This window comes from Pteropus alecto, unplaced genomic scaffold (genome assembly GCF_000325575.1).
Source record: "Pteropus alecto unplaced genomic scaffold, ASM32557v1 scaffold87, whole genome shotgun sequence".
NCBI lineage: Eukaryota > Metazoa > Chordata > Mammalia > Chiroptera > Pteropodidae > Pteropus > Pteropus alecto.
Window position 1 is genome coordinate 19,546,656 of NW_006443225.1, and position 17,512 is coordinate 19,564,167.

Sequence of the window (17,512 nt, forward strand, 5' to 3'; positions counted from 1 at the left end):
GGGCACACCGGCGACCCACGTTTCCCGCCCCAGGCCCCCACCGTGGCCTTTAAGAGCTTCCCCAAAGTGTGGGACCCCCAGGAAGAAGACACACAGTCTCCAAGGCTGGTCCGCTTACGGGGGAGGAGAAAAAAGAGGGGGTGAAAGGGATAAGACAGTCATAATTCCTTTCGAGCCCCCCATTAGTGATTCCATGGTTCGGCCTTAAAGGAGGGGACCCTCAGGGCACTGTTTTTGGTGGCCCCTCTCTCTGGTCAACGCTGGGAATGAGGAGGTGACTGGTCGCTCACCTGTGGGCCTTCTGCCTTCTTGGGAGCAGGACTGGGGACCCTACTTTCCTGTGAGCGCTGCCGTGGTTTACGTATCGTGCTGTGTCGTCTTTGCTACTAACTACGATAAGATGAATTGAATCCTCATTCTAATTACTTTTTAAAATTTTGTGTTGGTCTTCATCGTTTTAGAGAATTTCCACACTGTCTCGTCTGTCCTTTCCATAATCTCGTAAATAATCAGAAGTCTTAACGGCCCCATTATGATCCTTTGGAATGTGGGTTACAATACTTGGTTCCTAGCACCCGAAGACCGTCGGTGCCAAGCCAAGGCTCAGACCCCGGGCTTTGGACCAGTACCCTGCTCTCTCCGACCTTCCCGTGGGGCATCATTCTAAGAGTCGTACTGAAGAGCCGGGGCCCGGATATGTGTGGATCCTGGACAGGGGTGGCAGGCCTCTTTCCGCTTGTGAAGGAATTTTCGAAAACTGGGAGAATGGGTAAGGATTATTAGTGATGGGATACGCCAAATATTCGTCCATCTACCCAGAGCTGAGAAAAACATCAGGATTAGTCTTAAGATAAGAACGCGGTACAGGATGTTACCCGATCCCTTGTTATATCAGAACACCATCTCCCGAATGAGATTCACGAATTTGGGGAGCATCAGAGTGCCTTGCAGAAAAACGGAGCGCCCAGACCCCACCTTCGCTGCTGAGTCAGAATCCCGAGGATTTAAGCCCAGAAACCTACATGTCTAAAAAATCTCTTCTGAAAGTTTGAAAACAATCATTGGACTAAGGAGTCGGTCACTCCATTTAAATTCTCCAAATACAATCGTGTCATCTGCAAAATGAATAGGAGCTTGGAGCCAGGAGGCTGGGTTAGATAATCTCTTCCTGCCTCACGGTTAGAAAACTTGCCGTTCTGGTATTTATTTTCCTCTTTGATCATTACTCATGATTAATTCCTGCTTCCCCCAAATTCCCTTCTCCGGGCCCTCATCTCACTTAACAACCCGTCCCACTGTGAAGTGGTTCCCAGCCGCTCCCACCTGAGCTCACTCTCCTGTTTGCCCTGAACTCCCAAAGCCTTTGGAGTTCTGGCGCCGATTTGGCCTGAGTAGAAGCCGTGGCTTTGTGGCGACCACCTTTGTTAGGTCTGCATCGTGACTTCCACCTGTCCTTGTCGGTGACAATGATGCCGACCCACACTACGTAAACTACCAGTTCAAAACAATCTTAGAATCAATTACCTTAATATGCAGGTGCAATCGTGGCGAAACAGATTCTCTGAGAAGTCTGCCAAGCACAGACTTCAAGCTCAGTCTCTAACAGATTTGAACTCGGAATAAAATTTGAAAAATCCCAGACAATAAACATCTAGGAAAAACAAAAACAAAAACAAAACGAGACAGAGAAATGCAAAATTTAGCACTAAACGTATCAGAGTCTTTCAGATAAACCCTTCTGTAAATAAATGGTAGACATGGTAGAAATGAAGCGGTGATGCAATGTCTTTCGAGAAGGGGTCAGGAGAAGGTTTGCTCATACACTTAAGTAGAGATAAGTAGTAGGAAGAAAAGGCGAGAAAGTCAACACCCTGGATGATCTCGTAAGCCTCTGTAAGTAAAGAACATAAATCTAAAAGATCGAGTGGGCAGAAGGATGGAAAGATTAAAACAGAGATACATGATAAAGAAAATTGATCAGATTTCGATAGAAAGAAATGGCACTGTTTAAGTGACCCTTCCTACTGCACACAGAAAGTGCCAATTCTTCATTACAGACATTGAAAGAATATTTATAGAATTCTTGAGATCAAATTGTTCTCCTACCCATTCAGCCTTCTGTAACTTGCAATATCTTTTACAGTAAAATATAGCCCGTAATTAGAAATAATTCTGGGTTTAGCCATAATCCCAGGAGTAATGCTGACAGCCTGACTCTTCTCTCAAAGCCCTTTATCCACCTACCCTGTTACTTGGTATGGAGGGCTAAGTCTTGAAAATGTCGTAACCCTGGGAGAAATTACTTAACTTTTCTAAGGTTCAAGTATAAATGACCTAGTCCACTGACACAGAGTAGGCGTTCGCTACCAGTCGGAACAAGTAGAAGAGAGATTTTAACATGAGGCATTGCCGAAGCTGGGATTAGAGAACTTAAAAAGTTATGCAGAGGTAACTCAGGGGTAGGAACAGCAGGAGCCCGCTACTCCCCCTGTGGCTGCAGAAGCAAAGGAAAGAGATGAGGTTTTAGAATTTAAAAGCTGGGAGAGAAGTCTCCCGCTCCAGAGAAAAGAGAGGGCACCATGCCGAGCTGGTGTGGGTGCCCGCAGGGTGTACGGAGGAACTGGGCAATGAGTGAGCTTGCCTCATCTGTCCCCTTCTCCCAGGGGGTCCCTGTTCTATTTCTGCGAAGTCTTGTGTCTTGAAAATCATCGTTTCACATAATCTGTCTGTTTTCCGGTTGTTTCAGGTAAGGGGGGCAAATCTTGGCCAGAAGAGGAAGTCTCGAATGTTTCCTATATAAATAAATGAGCCACTTTGGGGAATCAGTTTAGTTGGTTCTGTTATTGCTTTGTTTAGTTTTTCAGTGACTTTATAAAATCTGGACGATCGTTTTGGCATGGCGTAGATGTGATGTCATCTAATGACATGCATCTTCCTCACGTCTAAGACTTAAATGTCTGAAATCACCCTTACCTCTCCCTTTTTTCAAATTCGACCCGTCAGTAGATTCCGTTAACTCTAACAGAAATATATCTCCAAGCCTGCTGCTCGTTGCCATCCCCACTGCAAGTCGCCATCATCACAGGCCCGGGAGATCATGACAGTTTCCCTACTGGCCCACTTGACGCCTGGCTGGGTCCCTCGCTCAGATGTCATATTTTCGGTAACATGACTGCAAAGGTTTCTTCAGACTGCTGGCAGCAGTGGTTTCCAGGAGCCGTGGTTGATTTCAGTTCACGGCTTTCTGTCCCTCTGAGGTCCAGACTCATGTCCCCACATCAGAGGCACCAGCAGCCTCCTTCCCCGAGCCTGGGTCCCACCCCCACGGAGTCTCCGACAGAGGTGGCCAACAGCCGTCAGGAAACGAATGAAAGATATCCTCTCGGGCCTTCCCTGAACGTGGGAAAGGCAGATGACATCACACGTGGGGGCTTGGGACTTTCCACACAAAAATGTTTGGGGGGAAAAAAAAAAGTTCAAAAACCAAAATGTCAGAAAACCGTTGGTAACCAAAATGAAGTCCATACGGTTTGCAGGATAGGCGAAGAAGTGCTCATCTTCCGAAACAAGCAAGGTACAATTCTTTGCCTAAAGACTTAAATGAGTCTCTGCCAGCGAGAGTCGCATTTGCATGTGGCGCTGGGCTGAGATTCAGGATACGTGTTTAATTCGATGTCATAGCTCATCGACACTTCAGTCCAAGGAGGTCTAGAACAGTGATCTGCCTTCTCCTTTGGTTTTGTTTACAGGATTCCATGTAGCCCACACAGCACACCGGTGGCCAGTCAGAACTGGGGCGACCACAGCCAGACCTTGTCACCTTGCTCTTCAAGGTCCTCTAGTCTCTTAAACGAGAAAGGCTATTTTGCAATTCCCAGAGCCCGATCCCCAGCCTCACACTTTTGGCACATTTCTGTGACATCCCTACACTGTCATCATAACAATATCCCGAATTTACAGCATAAAATAGTATTCGCAGCCGATCCCTAAGCACGATTCTCATCTCTACACGCGAAGCTAAAACTGACCAGACCTTGTATGTCCCTCGTCCTTCCACTCTGGTCTCAGGTTTTATCGATTTCTTTGGCTTAGTGCCTTGAGCGAGAAGCGCCTGACGAACCTCTCACCTCTCACCTCTCTGCAGGCGATGGGTTAGTACGACCCGGCTGCTTCTGCCTCCCGTCCCTCCGGCCCCCGGAGCAATCCCTCTCATCGGTGTCGGGCCTGAGTCTCGGTAGGGCAGGTTCCTCAGGCTTTACGGGTTTGGGTTACTGGTCTGAACCACACACTTACTTATCCTGCTTATGATTACATAGAAAGACTCCAGAGAAACTCTAACAATTTTTATCTTGATTTCTGGAGAGGCAAGTGTCCCTGCCCTACCTCAGTCCCCTGCGTTATGGCTGCGGGGTTCATTGCTCGCGCACCTGGGTTCTGGGTCCAGGCCTTCCTGAGGCCATCGGGCTCATCCTGAGTGGACACCGAGCCCATCCAGAGCTGCTTTCCCACCTACGAGATAAAGCGATCAGCCCACCTGGTTTCTAAACCCCGGCTGCCCGAGCCGCTCGCGGTTCGGTGCTGACAACGCAGAACATTCGCCTTGCCGGCCGCCGCGGGGTACTGCTCGATGTCTTCTCTGCGCAGACAGTTCGCTGTCGTATCAGACCGTCCATTCTTGCTCCGCTTCCAAACCCGTTCGTCATCCTTCCACACGCAGCCGGGGCGTGACCTTAAAGCGCACTGCGCCCCCACTGGTTTATTAAAAATTCAGTACCATTTTCCCAACGTAGTGCAGCCAACGTTGAACTTAATGGATTCGCATCTATGCCTAATGAGAAAAAAAACCAGCTCGAAACACCTGTCTGAACACAGTGTGGCAGCCCTGTGTTGCGTAAGACAGGTCATCCTGCTTCCTCAGAGCCGTCGATGACAAGTACGACTGGTCACTGTCACGCGGGCCCGGGCCCCTCATACGAGCAATCAGAATACTTCACCTGAGAGTTTTATTTAAACGGCCTCAGCAGTCGGGGTCGCAGTTTGCGGTGCTTACGGGTTGGAAGCTGAGTTAGCTTCGACTCTCTCATATGTCCGCGTGCAGATGACACTGTTCACGGCACTTTCCTGGAAGACGAGAGAAGAATGAGATGTTTCGGCCTTGGTGGTTAACGTGGCATTCGGAAAAATGTAAACTAGGTGCTAGCCACACATACATCCCTTAAAAATCTCCAGAAGAGGTCTATAGAGACGACTATAGATAGCAACTATTTATTGGCTGATTTTTCCATATATATTATAGAGTATATTATATATTACATATGGGATAGATGGTATAAATATAGTATATAGGTGGAATGTGCGTATGCACGTATTTGTATATATACAAAGATTTGTAAGAATTTAAAGCCTATTTGTAAGAATTTAAACCCTACTAAAACATTTCAAATACCTACGCTGAAGCGTTTTTGCTGTTTTACATACTCTACATTGTTTGAATAATAACAACTAACATCAATGTAGTATTTTATAGTTTTCAGATCACTGCTATATACAGGATGGTATTTAATTCTCTCAGAAAAACCACACGAACATTTTCTACATTCTGAAGGACAGGAAACTAAACCTTGGAGAGGATGAAAGACTTTTCCAGAGCCACCTAGAGAATGAGTGGCAGAGCTGGCAATCCACGCCTTTGGATCTTGAATCTAACATTCCCCCCAATGAACTGTAAAACCTATCTGTTTAGCGGTTAATGTCATAAGCAGAATAAAATCAATTATTCTTAGTCCTACACTTCTTTTCCATAAGGACATGTACTCTTCATTGTTGAAAGAAAAAAAAATATTCCCACATTAAGAAACGAGGGTAGATTTTTTTTTTTACCTCCACATAATTCTTGCATATTCCCTTAGAATGATTTTATATTATGTCCAAAATAACCATTTTGTTCACTGTGGTGGAGGTGGGGCTGGGGAGGAGAAGAGGCCGACAGCTTCCCTCCGCTCTGTAAGGCTGGGAACGGTGACCCGGGACGAAGCAGGGTGGGTTCGTCAAAGTGCAGAGTTTGGAATTAAACCAACCTGGAGTTAATTCCACCGCCACGTTTCACCCGCTCTACATCCCCCGTTGAAATTCCCTTCCCATGTTTTTGTTTGGCATTGCTCTGGCAGACAGTGAGAAGTTAATTCTGGTACAGGGCCGAGGGTAGCAACGCTCAATCTCTGTTAAGATCTGTACTGCACAAATACATGCTTGTTTTGCCTTATGCATAAGTCAAAGGAGTAGGCAAGACAATTTTTTTAATTCTCTTTAGTTTTTTAAGTTCCTCAGCTCATGCACATTTGATCATGTTTATGGTCATACATTTATCTGCTGATGCTTCCCCCTATTTTCATAAAGCGATACGAGAAGAAAAATGCCATTCACCTCTGTCGTCTTAGAACAAGCTATTTGAGTGGTTTTACATACAGATGTCACAGTGGGTGAAAATAATGATGAGAGACAGGTCACTCACCACCACCATCTTCCCATCCGCCACCGTTCTCTTTACGGAGATCTTCTTCCCATCCCAGTCCTGAATCTGGATCAAGGAGTCGTTATCTAAGGTTATCACACTCTGAGAACCAGACAAAACCAAACTCAGCTCAGACTGTCAGATTTGAACTGTAAATTTTTTTCAGCTGTTGTGATATCTCAGTTTTTGAATGGTGTTTACAAATCCATTTATTTTAAGACTTTGTCAACCAGTAAATTGGTTAGCTGACTCTTCTGGGGAAAAATGTTTTATAAGAGTAAAAACATAATATCTTGAAGAGTAAATAAAACTTCCTTTTTAATACCTTATTGCATAGGCGATGTGTTATATTTCTGCATAAAAAATCACAGGAAGGTTTCGACTTTAAAAATACATAGGAAGCCAACTCGAATTCCCATTGTAAGATCTTACTTGAGGGAGCAAAGTCCCATTTTCTTTTCTTACGCCGACAACACGAAAACAACAAAAATGATGATAATCACAGCAGCAGCTGCCACTGACTCGTGCGTGTGACACTATCGTGCGAGAACCCTCTGAGAGGTTTTCACCTATAATTCAGGTAACCCTCACAACAGTCGCATGAGGTAAGTACCATTTTTTGTCTTCTTTTGCAAATGAAAAGACTGAGCAGAAGAGTCTCCGTGACTTGCCCACAGTCACGTGGCTGACTGATAGCAAACGTGGGACTCACACTCAGGAGGTCCTGAGCCAGGGTCTGTGTCTCCCTCCAAGATATTAGACGTCACGCAGCTCAGAGATATCTCTGATCAAACCCCACCGCCGTACCATGCTATATAAACAGTGGGGGGTCTGTACCTCAGAGCTTCCGTTTCCACTGACTGGGTCTCCTGCCAAATCCTTTACTGTTCTATCCTGTGGCCGAGGCGACGATGGTCCCCCAATCTTCCTTCTACTCCCCTGCATTTTCCTCATTCTTACCCTAGTAGATTTTTAAAATCTAGCGCAGACATCTTCATTAAGCATTTCAGGTCAAAATTCTTTTTTCATTTTATGTTATACAAGAATCTGAAGCCTGGCATTGCTGAGCAAGTATCTGTCACTGCGACATGACAGCTCCTTTGACGGGATGTCACCTTTCAGTTAGATTAACGATCTTCTATTGCGTTTACTCATTCGAATGACAAATACCTATTGAGCAACTATTGTATAACAGGCACTGGGTTCTGTGAACCAAAACGCACAAGATAACCTCTCCTTAAGGAATTTACATTCTGGTGTAGGGGGAATGTACGCTAAACACAAAATATAAAAGTCAAGTTTGTCTTCCAGCTGGAGCCCATAGATGAAAGAAAACTGTGTGTGTCACTTCTAGGCTAAGGCAATACACACCCAGCGTTTCTTGCCCCAACTTGTTGAGCAAAGAGACCACAAGTCCGATAGGCTCAGCTACAAGGTAGTTGAAACTTGTCTGCAGCCTGGGTGCCCAAGAAATTAAGAGTGGTAGACACCCTATGCCCCCACTTCCTGCCCCTTCCCCCTAACTTCCCAGGCTCCACCCAAGCACTGAATACTACTCTCAGTCAGACATAAATCCTTGTTGTGTTAAACCACTGAGAGCTTGTGGTTAATTTGTTATGTTGCATAATCTCACCTATACCAGAGAATATGGGTTTTATTCACTATAATTTGTGTGTGTGTGTGTGTGTGTGTGTGTGTGCAGAAAATGCTACCAAATGGAAAGGCAGAACTTTTGTTTCTGAGAGATAATCTAGGATAAAAGTTTTCAAAATGTGGCCTGCTAAGCACCTGCATCAGAATTGTTGTTAACACATCCCAGATGTTAATATACATCTGGGGATGTATATTAAAATGTGAGGTCCTTAGACCTAGGTTTTAGCCCACAGTGTATCTCACACAGATTTTAGACATGTTTGCTGTAATTGCTAACTTACTTAGGGTGGTTTTGAATAAACATTCTTACGAATGCATGCGTTGAAGTCCTCACCTTGGTTTTATGGCCACCTGGGGTGGTTTCCTCAAACTCTTCTCCCAGTTTAAAGGAGATCTCATTATTTTTAAAGATGCTTTTGGTTTTTATAGTGGTCACATCCCCCTCTGTCTTGATGGTCACAGTGGGTTTTGCCAGACAGCCGAGTTTCCTGCTGGCTCTCCCAATTCCTGGAAACCAGGGAAAGGACAAGATGGTTCGATCTGACCTCCGTTAGCTGGATAATTACTTGCTAACTAGGGGGCTCGTGACTTAAACAGACTTAGTACTGAATGACTTCAAATATCTAAAGCTAGTAGTGCCACCATCATATGTGAAAATAATTGTTTTGTAGGAAAAAAAATCAGTCTCTAGTTTTTGTGTAGTGATTGTCACGTTTCTCTAGCCCAGTAATTATTAATTCTGTTGGTTCGTAGACTCCTTTGAAAATTTGATTAAAGTGATGGACTCTCTCTCTTTTTAAAAAATACACCAGTTTAACTGCAAACAACATACTCTGCCATGGATTCTTCCAGAGCTTTAAATCTTCACTTACATTCTTATATGTACACAAATACTAGGTTTGTTTTCTCTATCATGTATTTTGAAATTGTATTTAAAAACATATAACATAAAATTTACTATTTTAACTATTTTAAAGTATAGTACTATTAAGTACATTCACAGTGATTGTGCAACCATCACCACTATATGTAATCACAACCTCTCTCTCTCTCTCTCTATATATATATATATATGTATATATATACTCACACACACACTTTATATGTAGGCTTTTAAAATATATAAATGCTATATTCTAACTATTATTATTCGACTTGCTCATTCCCCTTATCTGTATGCCTTGGAGATTTTTCGTGCACGCTTTTGTCATAGCTTCAGAATATTCTGTAGGATGTATATGCCAAGATATATTTTATCTGTCCCCCGTATTAGTGAGCACCTCTGCACACACAGCTTTACGCAACAGTATTTCTATAAAAACAGCATTCCATACACAGCAGTACCTAAGTCAAACATCTAAGAGAAGATAAAGTTAGAGAAACACTTTATGATAATATGTTTTGTGGAATTCACACTGTGAAACGAGATACCGAGATGTGATCAACTGAATAATGACCCATGCCGATATTTATACCCTAAACCCTGAAACTGGTGAGTGTCATCTTACATGCCAAAGGGAACTTTGCAGATACAGTTCATTTAAGGACCTTGAGATGGGGAGACTATCCTGGATTGTCCAGGTGGACCTTTAATGTAATCACAAACTTCCTGATTTAAAAAAAAAAAAAACAAAAAACAAAAAACAAAACGAAACAGAAAAACGTTTCTTACAAGAAGAGGAAAAGAGATACCGAGGGGAGAAGGCCCTGCGCTGCCACGAGCAAAGGCTGGCCCTGTGCGGCTGGCCACACACCAAGGGACGTCGGCCGCCATCGGAAGCTGGAAACCGGATCTAGTCGGAAGATCCTCTAAAGACTTAGAGCAAACGCTTGCAGAATGGTCATTTAAAAAAATAACTCTAGATTCTTACTTGGGATCATGTATTAAAACCATTTGCCGTTTAGCATATAGCACATGGACGTTTTGTCTGTGTACAGTCACGGTGAAGGACACCAGAGCAGGAACCGTGTCGAGCTTAAGCTAGTTCTGCACAGAACTCTAACGAGGGCTGAATCAGTATTCGTGACATACTGGAGGGAGGGGTCCAAGATGCACCTGACGTCACGCAGGGCAAGTTCTGTGCTGTCCGAGCTCCCATTTTCACTGCGTCAGTAAACGTGACTCACCCAGTTCTTTCATATAGTCTTCAAAATTTTCACAGGAAATAGATTTCCACGTTCCCTGGAACTGATCAACCATTCTGTCTAAGTCGATCTTAAGGAAAAATAACACCATATAGATGAGTACATTGTTATTCCTTGAAATAATATTGGAACCTGTTTTTAATACACTTCTGATAGATAGTGCAGAAAAGTCGGGGGGGAATTAAGGAACTGTAATCCTTGCCATCTTCCCTTAATACCATCGACAGAAGAAAGGCTCTCTCAAGTGTAAGTTGGTCAGGATGAAAATGGAAGCATGGTATAGTTTTTAGCAGGACTAGATATAATTTTTCTCTCTCCAGTCTAGGATCCAAACTAGGTATTACAGAATTTCTCTAGCTTCTTCTGTAAGAACTGACACATATACACACAGCAAAGCATACGGGATGGACCTGGCAGCTACATTTATGACGTAGGACGCTTGTACTCCAGAGCTTTCTCTCCCTTTCTCTGACCAAGGATGATGTAGGAAAAGTCCATTTATTGGTTGTTCGGAGATCTTATCATATTCTCATTCTTGGTAATTTAAACTAAGAACCAGAGAAACTTTATAGATGGTATTTTGGCATTTGAACTAAAGTTAAATTTAGCCCAAGGGGCTAAAACAATCATTTTAAATTACGTGCATATTGAGCAAGAAAATGAAACAGAAAAAATAAAGGAAAGAAATTCTCTCTCTCTCTCTCTCTCTCTCTCTCTCACACACACACACACACACACACACACACACACACACAAGCCTTGTTACTGATGGTTTTCAGATGGCATCTCAACTTCCATAAGCTTAGAGAATCATCATGGCCAAGAGAATACCAAATATTTCTTGTAAATCCCCCTTAACCGAGGCTAGTTTCTGTTCCTTTCAGCTTTGAATGCAACACTCTGATGTCCGGTGATATCTCTAAGAAACTGGAAGAGAGGACAAGAATTATAGTAGCACGTTCACCAAAAAGAGGAGACCGAAAAGGTGAATTTAAAACAGGGACACAGCCTACTCGGGCCATCAGCCCTGAGGACATCACAGTTAATTCTAGGCAGTGCTTGATATGCATACAATGACACAGACTTGTTAAGAACAACTGAAATTATAAAATTCTTTTAAGACAGAAAAGGAGATAGAGCATTTTATAACAATTCCCATTAAAATGTAAATTTCCAGCATCGGTAATGTCTGTAAAGGCACTTACGCATGCCAATGGTCTTACAGATCATTATTGGACTGACATTTATGGAGCAACTAGTATCACACACCTAATGAAGCCTAAGAAATTCTGCACACACCACCGACTTCCCGTCCCAGCTATGGTTGGAAAAGAGATCATAGTTTACTTTTGTTTGTTTCTCTCTCCTGTGTTAGCTAGTTTAACACAGTGATTTTTTTTTTTATCTTAATGTGTACAATTTACAAAGTTATGCCTGCTTGATTGAATAAGCACAAGGCCGAAGCCAGAAAATGACCTACCACTAAAGGTACAAAAGGTATGAAAATTAAGCCAGTCTTCAAATCGAGGTTACAAGATTAATTTATTCTGGAAATTCCTCTGGCACCTACTCATAATTGTCTCTCTTGAAATCCATCGTGTCGTGTCGATTTGAAGACTGGCTGACATCAACTGGCCTAGCCATGCGTCTACTCGACTGCCCACTGCCTTTCTGTGATGGGCGCATTCTGATCTGATGGCCACGAACATGAGTCAAAAGCCTTCACGCACTATGCCCACTCCCTGCAGGGCCTCCACACACCTCTGCCAAACTCGTCTCCAGCGTCTCCGTCCTTTGCCATCTAGACTCCTGACCGGCCTGTGAGGCCACTCTGTTCTCACCTCAGGCCACTCTCAGCTGTGTCCACTGGGACGATTTTCCCTCATCACTGTTTTTCAAGCCCCGTCCTGCCCTGACTGCAACTAACCCGCTGCCCATCGGCTTGCGTCCGCGATGCTTCGGCTGGCCACATGGGACCCCCATGGAGTCCTAGGAGGTGAGGGAGGGGTGCTGGCACACCGTGCTGGGTGACGTGGGGTCTGGGCTGCCTGCTCGTGCGGTCACCTCGTATGTTCCAGTCTTGCTTAGCCTCGATCTCAGATGCACAGCTTCAGACTTCCTTCCGCTGGACCCCTGCTGGGCCACCTGTCTGAGTTTATGTCTCTGTGGGTCTGACAGAACCCAGTCACAATGGATGGTTCCAGACGCATCATCGCTTGGTGCCCTACAGTCAAGAATTCTGTGTCCACGAGGCGCCAGTCACACACCAAGAACTCTTCTTCGAAAAGCATGTAAGTTCCTATCGAAGGTGGCGTGGCCTTGCCCCAAACCTCAGGGGTCTAAAATACTTACTTTCCGGCCCTTTACGGCACCATGTTCGCCAACCCTCAAGTCCGATGATTCAAAACTTGGGATCACAGCCGCTGCTGTGTCCGTAGCTTCTCTCCTACGATAAGAGAGCGGCGGATAACATTTTTGCTTCTGTGGTTTTTTCATCAAGAAAAGACATTTTTATAATTACATCATGGATAAGGTCAACAGAAAATGTAATACAAGGAACCAACCTCTGGCATTTTATAAAAGTCACACGAAAGAGAGATGGTTATTAGTCAAAGAGAGATGAAATATTTTAAAAATCGCTTCAAGTGCCGCAAGGCAGAAAGACACGAGAATGAAAAACTAATTAACTAGGGAAGAGCAGGTAAAAACACCATCCTCTGTCCGCCTCTGTCCGCCTCCTCCTAGGACAGACCCCACCTGCTTAATGGCCCTGTTAGACTCGAAAGCTTTCTTCAGGGGCCAGAGTCTCCTTTCGGTAGCCTTAGCGATGTCAAGCCTTCAGGTTTTCCATGAGGGTCTAACGAATTTAAATTAAAACCACGCTGTAAGAAAAATATCTCGAGTGACTTTTGAAAAGAAAATGTATCGAAAGTTGAGAAAGGCCACCGCAGAGCGCTCGGCGTCGTGGCCAGCGGGAAGCAGCGGGCCGGAGCTGCCTGGCTCTCCTGTCCCGTGGGCTGGGCTGGGCAGGGCGGCCATGGAGCTCGGGAAGGGGGACCCCCCCTGCGGCCGCCGGAAGTGAGGACAGCGGCGTGGCGGGCACTGCACACTCCCGCAGAACCTCCAGACAGCCACCAACGCCTGGACCTGACACTTCCGGCCTCCTAGACGGTGGGAGAAGAAATTCCCGTCATCTTAAGCCACCAAGTGATGACGATTTGTTGCGGCCACCCTGAGAAACTGATAAAGGGAGATGCTAATTTTTAAAAATCTCAGGTCGCTTTATATTGAAAATAAAAAGTTTATTACATTATGTAAAATAACGTTTAAACTTATTAGGAGTTATGTTTACGTCACTGGGTTTTTTGTCAGTTAAAAGTTATGTTTATCAAAGATAGAAGTAACTTTTATAGGCAATAATAATAGTAAGCGAATATAATAGAATAAAGGCTGAATAATAATAGTAAATAATAGTATAATTATATAATAAAATGTATAAATTAAAATTTTTTCTGTAAGTTTATATAATGGAAACACTTTGCTTATTTCTCTAGTTTTTTTCTCCTCTCCCACTCCCCTGCCAAAGTCATACGACTTCTTTTCAGGGCATATTAGACAACGTACTATCTGGACAATGAAACAAGTTCTTTGCTACTGAGAAATCGCTCTACTGTGCTTCAGCGTGATCCAGAGCTCGAGCCGACTGCTGATTTGGGGCTGCTCCTGGCTGGAGGCTGAGTGTTCCCCAGCAATCCTGTGACTCAGACCAATCCCACTAATAGAGGGCCTTCCTAGAGAGACGGATGAGCCAGAGCCGGGGCTTTGATTCAGACCCTGCTGGGTTCCCAGGCTCCCCGTCTTCCTCTTCCCACAATCTGAGCCGTTTGAACCCCACCCGCCGTCTGGCCTTTGTGCTGAGGCCTGTCACACTCTCAGCAGGTTATTGAGAAGCAGCGTTAACCCCAGGGGTTCCCAAGCTTGACTTGTCTTTGAAAAAATGACAGCTCCTGTGTGCCGCCCTGGGCTCTCGGTCGGCATTGTCGAGTAGCGGACCTGGCAAGGTGAATTTTTAGAATTTTCTCCAGGGAGATTGTCTTTACGCGTGAGGCTCAGCGATGAAGGACAAACGCTCCAGACCAGGGCTTCTCCAAGTGGGGTCCGTGGGCGGACAGCAGCAGCAGCAGCATCCGGGGACTTAGAGAGGCGGGCGCTTGGGCCGCAGCCCAGTTGCTGAATCAGAAACCCTTTTGCTGATGAAAAGGAGAGAGATTGTCCCACATTTGGATCAGGATAGATAAGAGATTAATGCCTCCTACGACATGACTAATTAAAGCAGTTGCACACCTGGGGAGGAAGGAAGCAGGCCTACCTGGGGGCACTGAGCCCGCACCGCGGTGGAGAAGGTGCACTGCACCCCAAAATGAGCTGTCGATTCATCTGTAGAAAGAAAGTCCACTGTTCTGTCGATAGGCTTATGGATGACAGATAGGCTACTGTCATCTCCAGTTAAGATAATCGTTTAAAATTTTGACACTTCAGAGTCTAAGAGTCACGATGAAATGTCCACTAGGAAAGAAGGTTGTCATAGCAGGCAGAGCATTCACAACGTCGGCCGCGGGGTCGTAAGCGCACATAACGAATCCAGCGCGTGAGTAATTTATTCTTCTGTCGGTAGCATCAGCCAGAATCTAGAGTGAGTGATGGCATTCCAGGAACAAACGCCTATGGCAAAGCTTCAGCAGGTTCGGTCACCGTGGAGTAGCCCAAAGGAGGTATGGGGACATGTCACCTCATGCTATTTTACTGGTGAAGGTGCACACGGAGGAGACCAGTTTAGTGTCTGGGCTCCGGTTCAGGACAAAGTGCTGACGGCACGCAAATGCAATTTTGAAATTAATTTAGGAGATTGTTGGCAACTGTTAATGACTTCTGTCTATGGATGTCTAAAAACACCGGCAGTTTTGAAAAGCAACAAGATTTGCTCATTCATTCATCTATGAGTATACAAAATTATTTATACTCTGATCAAAAATATGGAAAAAAAAATGCATAATAAGACCAAGGAACTGAACGCACTAAATTAACAGTGAGTGTCCTAGATGGTGAGACTTCGGGCAAGTTAATTTTTTCTTTCTTCCTACTCTTCAATCATTTTAATTTGTCTGAAAAGTGTTCCGTAATTTGAAACCTAAATTGCATTTTAAAAATAAAGCACAAAAGGACAAACGCTAGGCGCTCCTACTTACATGAAGTCTCTAAAGCAGCCAAATGTCCTCGAACCAGAAGGCGGAAGGTGGTTGCGGAGCCGGGACGCGGAAGACAGTGTGCACAGGGCCGCAGCTTCGGAGCTCCGGTGTTGCAAGACGAGAATGTTCTGGAGGACGCGGTTCCATAGTGGAGCGGTCAGCACGTCTGCTTTCCACGCAGAAGGTCCCGGGTTCGCGCCCCAGTGGAGCCACGGTCCGTGGTCTACGGCCACGCCACCCCGAACGAGCCCCATGTCTGGTCTCAGAAGCTAAGCAGGGTCAGGCCTGGTGAGTACTTGGATGGGAGATCACCCAGGAAGACCAGGTGCTGTAGGTGTAAATAATAATAATAAATAAATGAATAAAAATGTTCTGGAGATATGCGGCACAACAATGAAAATGCACAACAATGAAAATGCACAACAATGAAAATGCACAACAATGAAAATGCACAACAATGAAAATGCACACGCAGAAGGTCCCGGGTTCGCGCCCCAGTGGAGCCACGGTCCGTGGTCTACGGCCACGCCACCCGGAATGAGCCCCATGTCTGGTCTCGGAAGCTAAGCAGGGTCAGGCCTGGTGAGTACTTGGATGGGAGATCACCCAGGAAGACCAGGTGCTGTAGGTGTAAATAATAATAATAAATGAATGAATAAATATGTTCTGGAGATATGCGGCACAACGATGAAAATGCACAACAATGAAAATGTACAACAATGAAAATGCACGGAACACTACCGGACTGAACGCTCAGAAGTAGCCAAGACGGTCGATACAATATCATCTATAAATAATAGAATACATAAAATAACAATAGCTCATATTTAAAAAATGGAGTGTGCTCAGGAAGGACTTGTGAGACTGCCAAGATGCGGGAGTTAGGTCAGAAACGAGTCGGAAAGATGCAGTTTTGTAGGAAAAAGGGAGATGTGAGTTCAGTTTGCACAGCCTGCGTCCGTGGGAGACTCGGTTCAGTGTGCGACAGGAAGTGGCTGCACAGGTCTGGAGCGTAACACGGGAGGAACCCGCAGGGCTGAGGGGACAGCAGCACAGGGACGGCCCGGCCGGGGGGACCGGGATGAGGGGGGAGCTGTTAGTGTCACGCGCTGGGAGCATGTAACGCAGGACTTGACTCTCCCGCAGTTCTGGGGGCCAGAAGTCTGAGGCGGGGTCAGCAGCAGCCAGCACCCTGCAGGCGCCCAGGAGAGGGCCCGCCCGGCTCCGCCCAGCCTCTGGGGGCCGCAGGGGCTCCCTGGCCTGTGGCTGCAGCCCTCCCTTCTCTGCCTAGGTCTCCACGTGGCTTTGTCCCCTGGGTGCCTGCACTTATAAGAAACTGTCATTGGCTCCAGAGCCCACCTTGAAAATCTTGGATGATGTCATCTCAAAATCCTTAACTACATCTGCCAAAACCTTATTTCCAAATAATGTCATATTCCCAGGTTTCAGGGGCTAGGAAGTAGACATACCTTTTTGGGGGGCAGGGAGCGGGGGGCACCATTCAACCCACTGTAGGGAGAAGGTCAGAAAATTGTAAGAATTATGAGGGAAAGGGTTTCTCTGCGTGGGTCAGGAATGAAAAATCTTACCCTTAAAAAAATGGCTTAATTTTGTGTAACACCCCTTCCTTCCCACATGCATCTGGTTCTCTCTTCCCCTCGCGTAAATACCGAGGAAAGAGACCCCAGACAATGACGTCCAAGCGGGGAGAGACACGCAGACAAAACTGTCGCAATGCGCCGCCGACTTCTCTCTGCAAGAGAAAAATGTCCCAAGGATTCTGGAAGCCCAGGGAGAGGGAGGGGTGATTTTCTGCAGGATGGACGACGAGACTATTAGCGGAAACGCTGGCATTAAGGGGGTTGGGGGGGATGCCAGGAGGCATCGCGACCTGGAGGCCCCGGGCGCTCATGGAGCATCTGCCGACACTCGGAGCGGTCGCGGCCGGAGAGGGCGC

General features: G+C 45.6%; 1 protein-coding gene and 1 non-coding gene across 2 annotated transcripts; one reads left to right on the top strand and one right to left on the bottom strand.

The window, feature by feature from the left end:
* Positions 1-663: 663 nt before the first annotated feature.
* FABP12 (fatty acid binding protein 12) lies at positions 664-10,364 on the bottom strand. Its single transcript, XM_006924099.2, has 6 exons — positions 10,292-10,364; positions 8,499-8,671; positions 6,512-6,613; positions 5,051-5,121; positions 4,535-4,636; positions 664-757 (listed from the first exon to the last, which is right to left on the bottom strand). The coding sequence occupies exons 1-6, from the start codon at positions 10,362-10,364 to the stop codon at positions 664-666; spliced, it is 615 nt and encodes a 204-aa protein (XP_006924161.2).
* Positions 10,365-15,694: 5,330 nt separating this feature from the next.
* TRNAG-UCC lies at positions 15,695-15,767 on the top strand. Its single transcript has one exon. It is a non-coding gene; the product is annotated as a tRNA-Gly (tRNA).
* The last annotated feature ends 1,745 nt before the right edge of the window (positions 15,768-17,512 follow it).

Excerpts from the sequence above, each read along its gene's own strand:
- FABP12 (XM_006924099.2), bottom strand. The coding sequence starts at position 10,364 with ATGGTTGATCAGTTCCAGGGAACGTGGAAATCTATTTCCTGTGAAAAT. Across the intron at positions 5,122-6,511 it reads CGGATGGGAAGATGGTGGTG|GAAAGTGCCGTGAACAGTGT; the intron begins GTGAGTGACCTG and ends CTCGTCTTCCAG. Across the intron at positions 758-4,534 it reads AGCCGGGGTTTAGAAACCAG|TTTTCGAAAATTCCTTCACA; the intron begins GTGGGCTGATCG and ends CCATTCTCCCAG.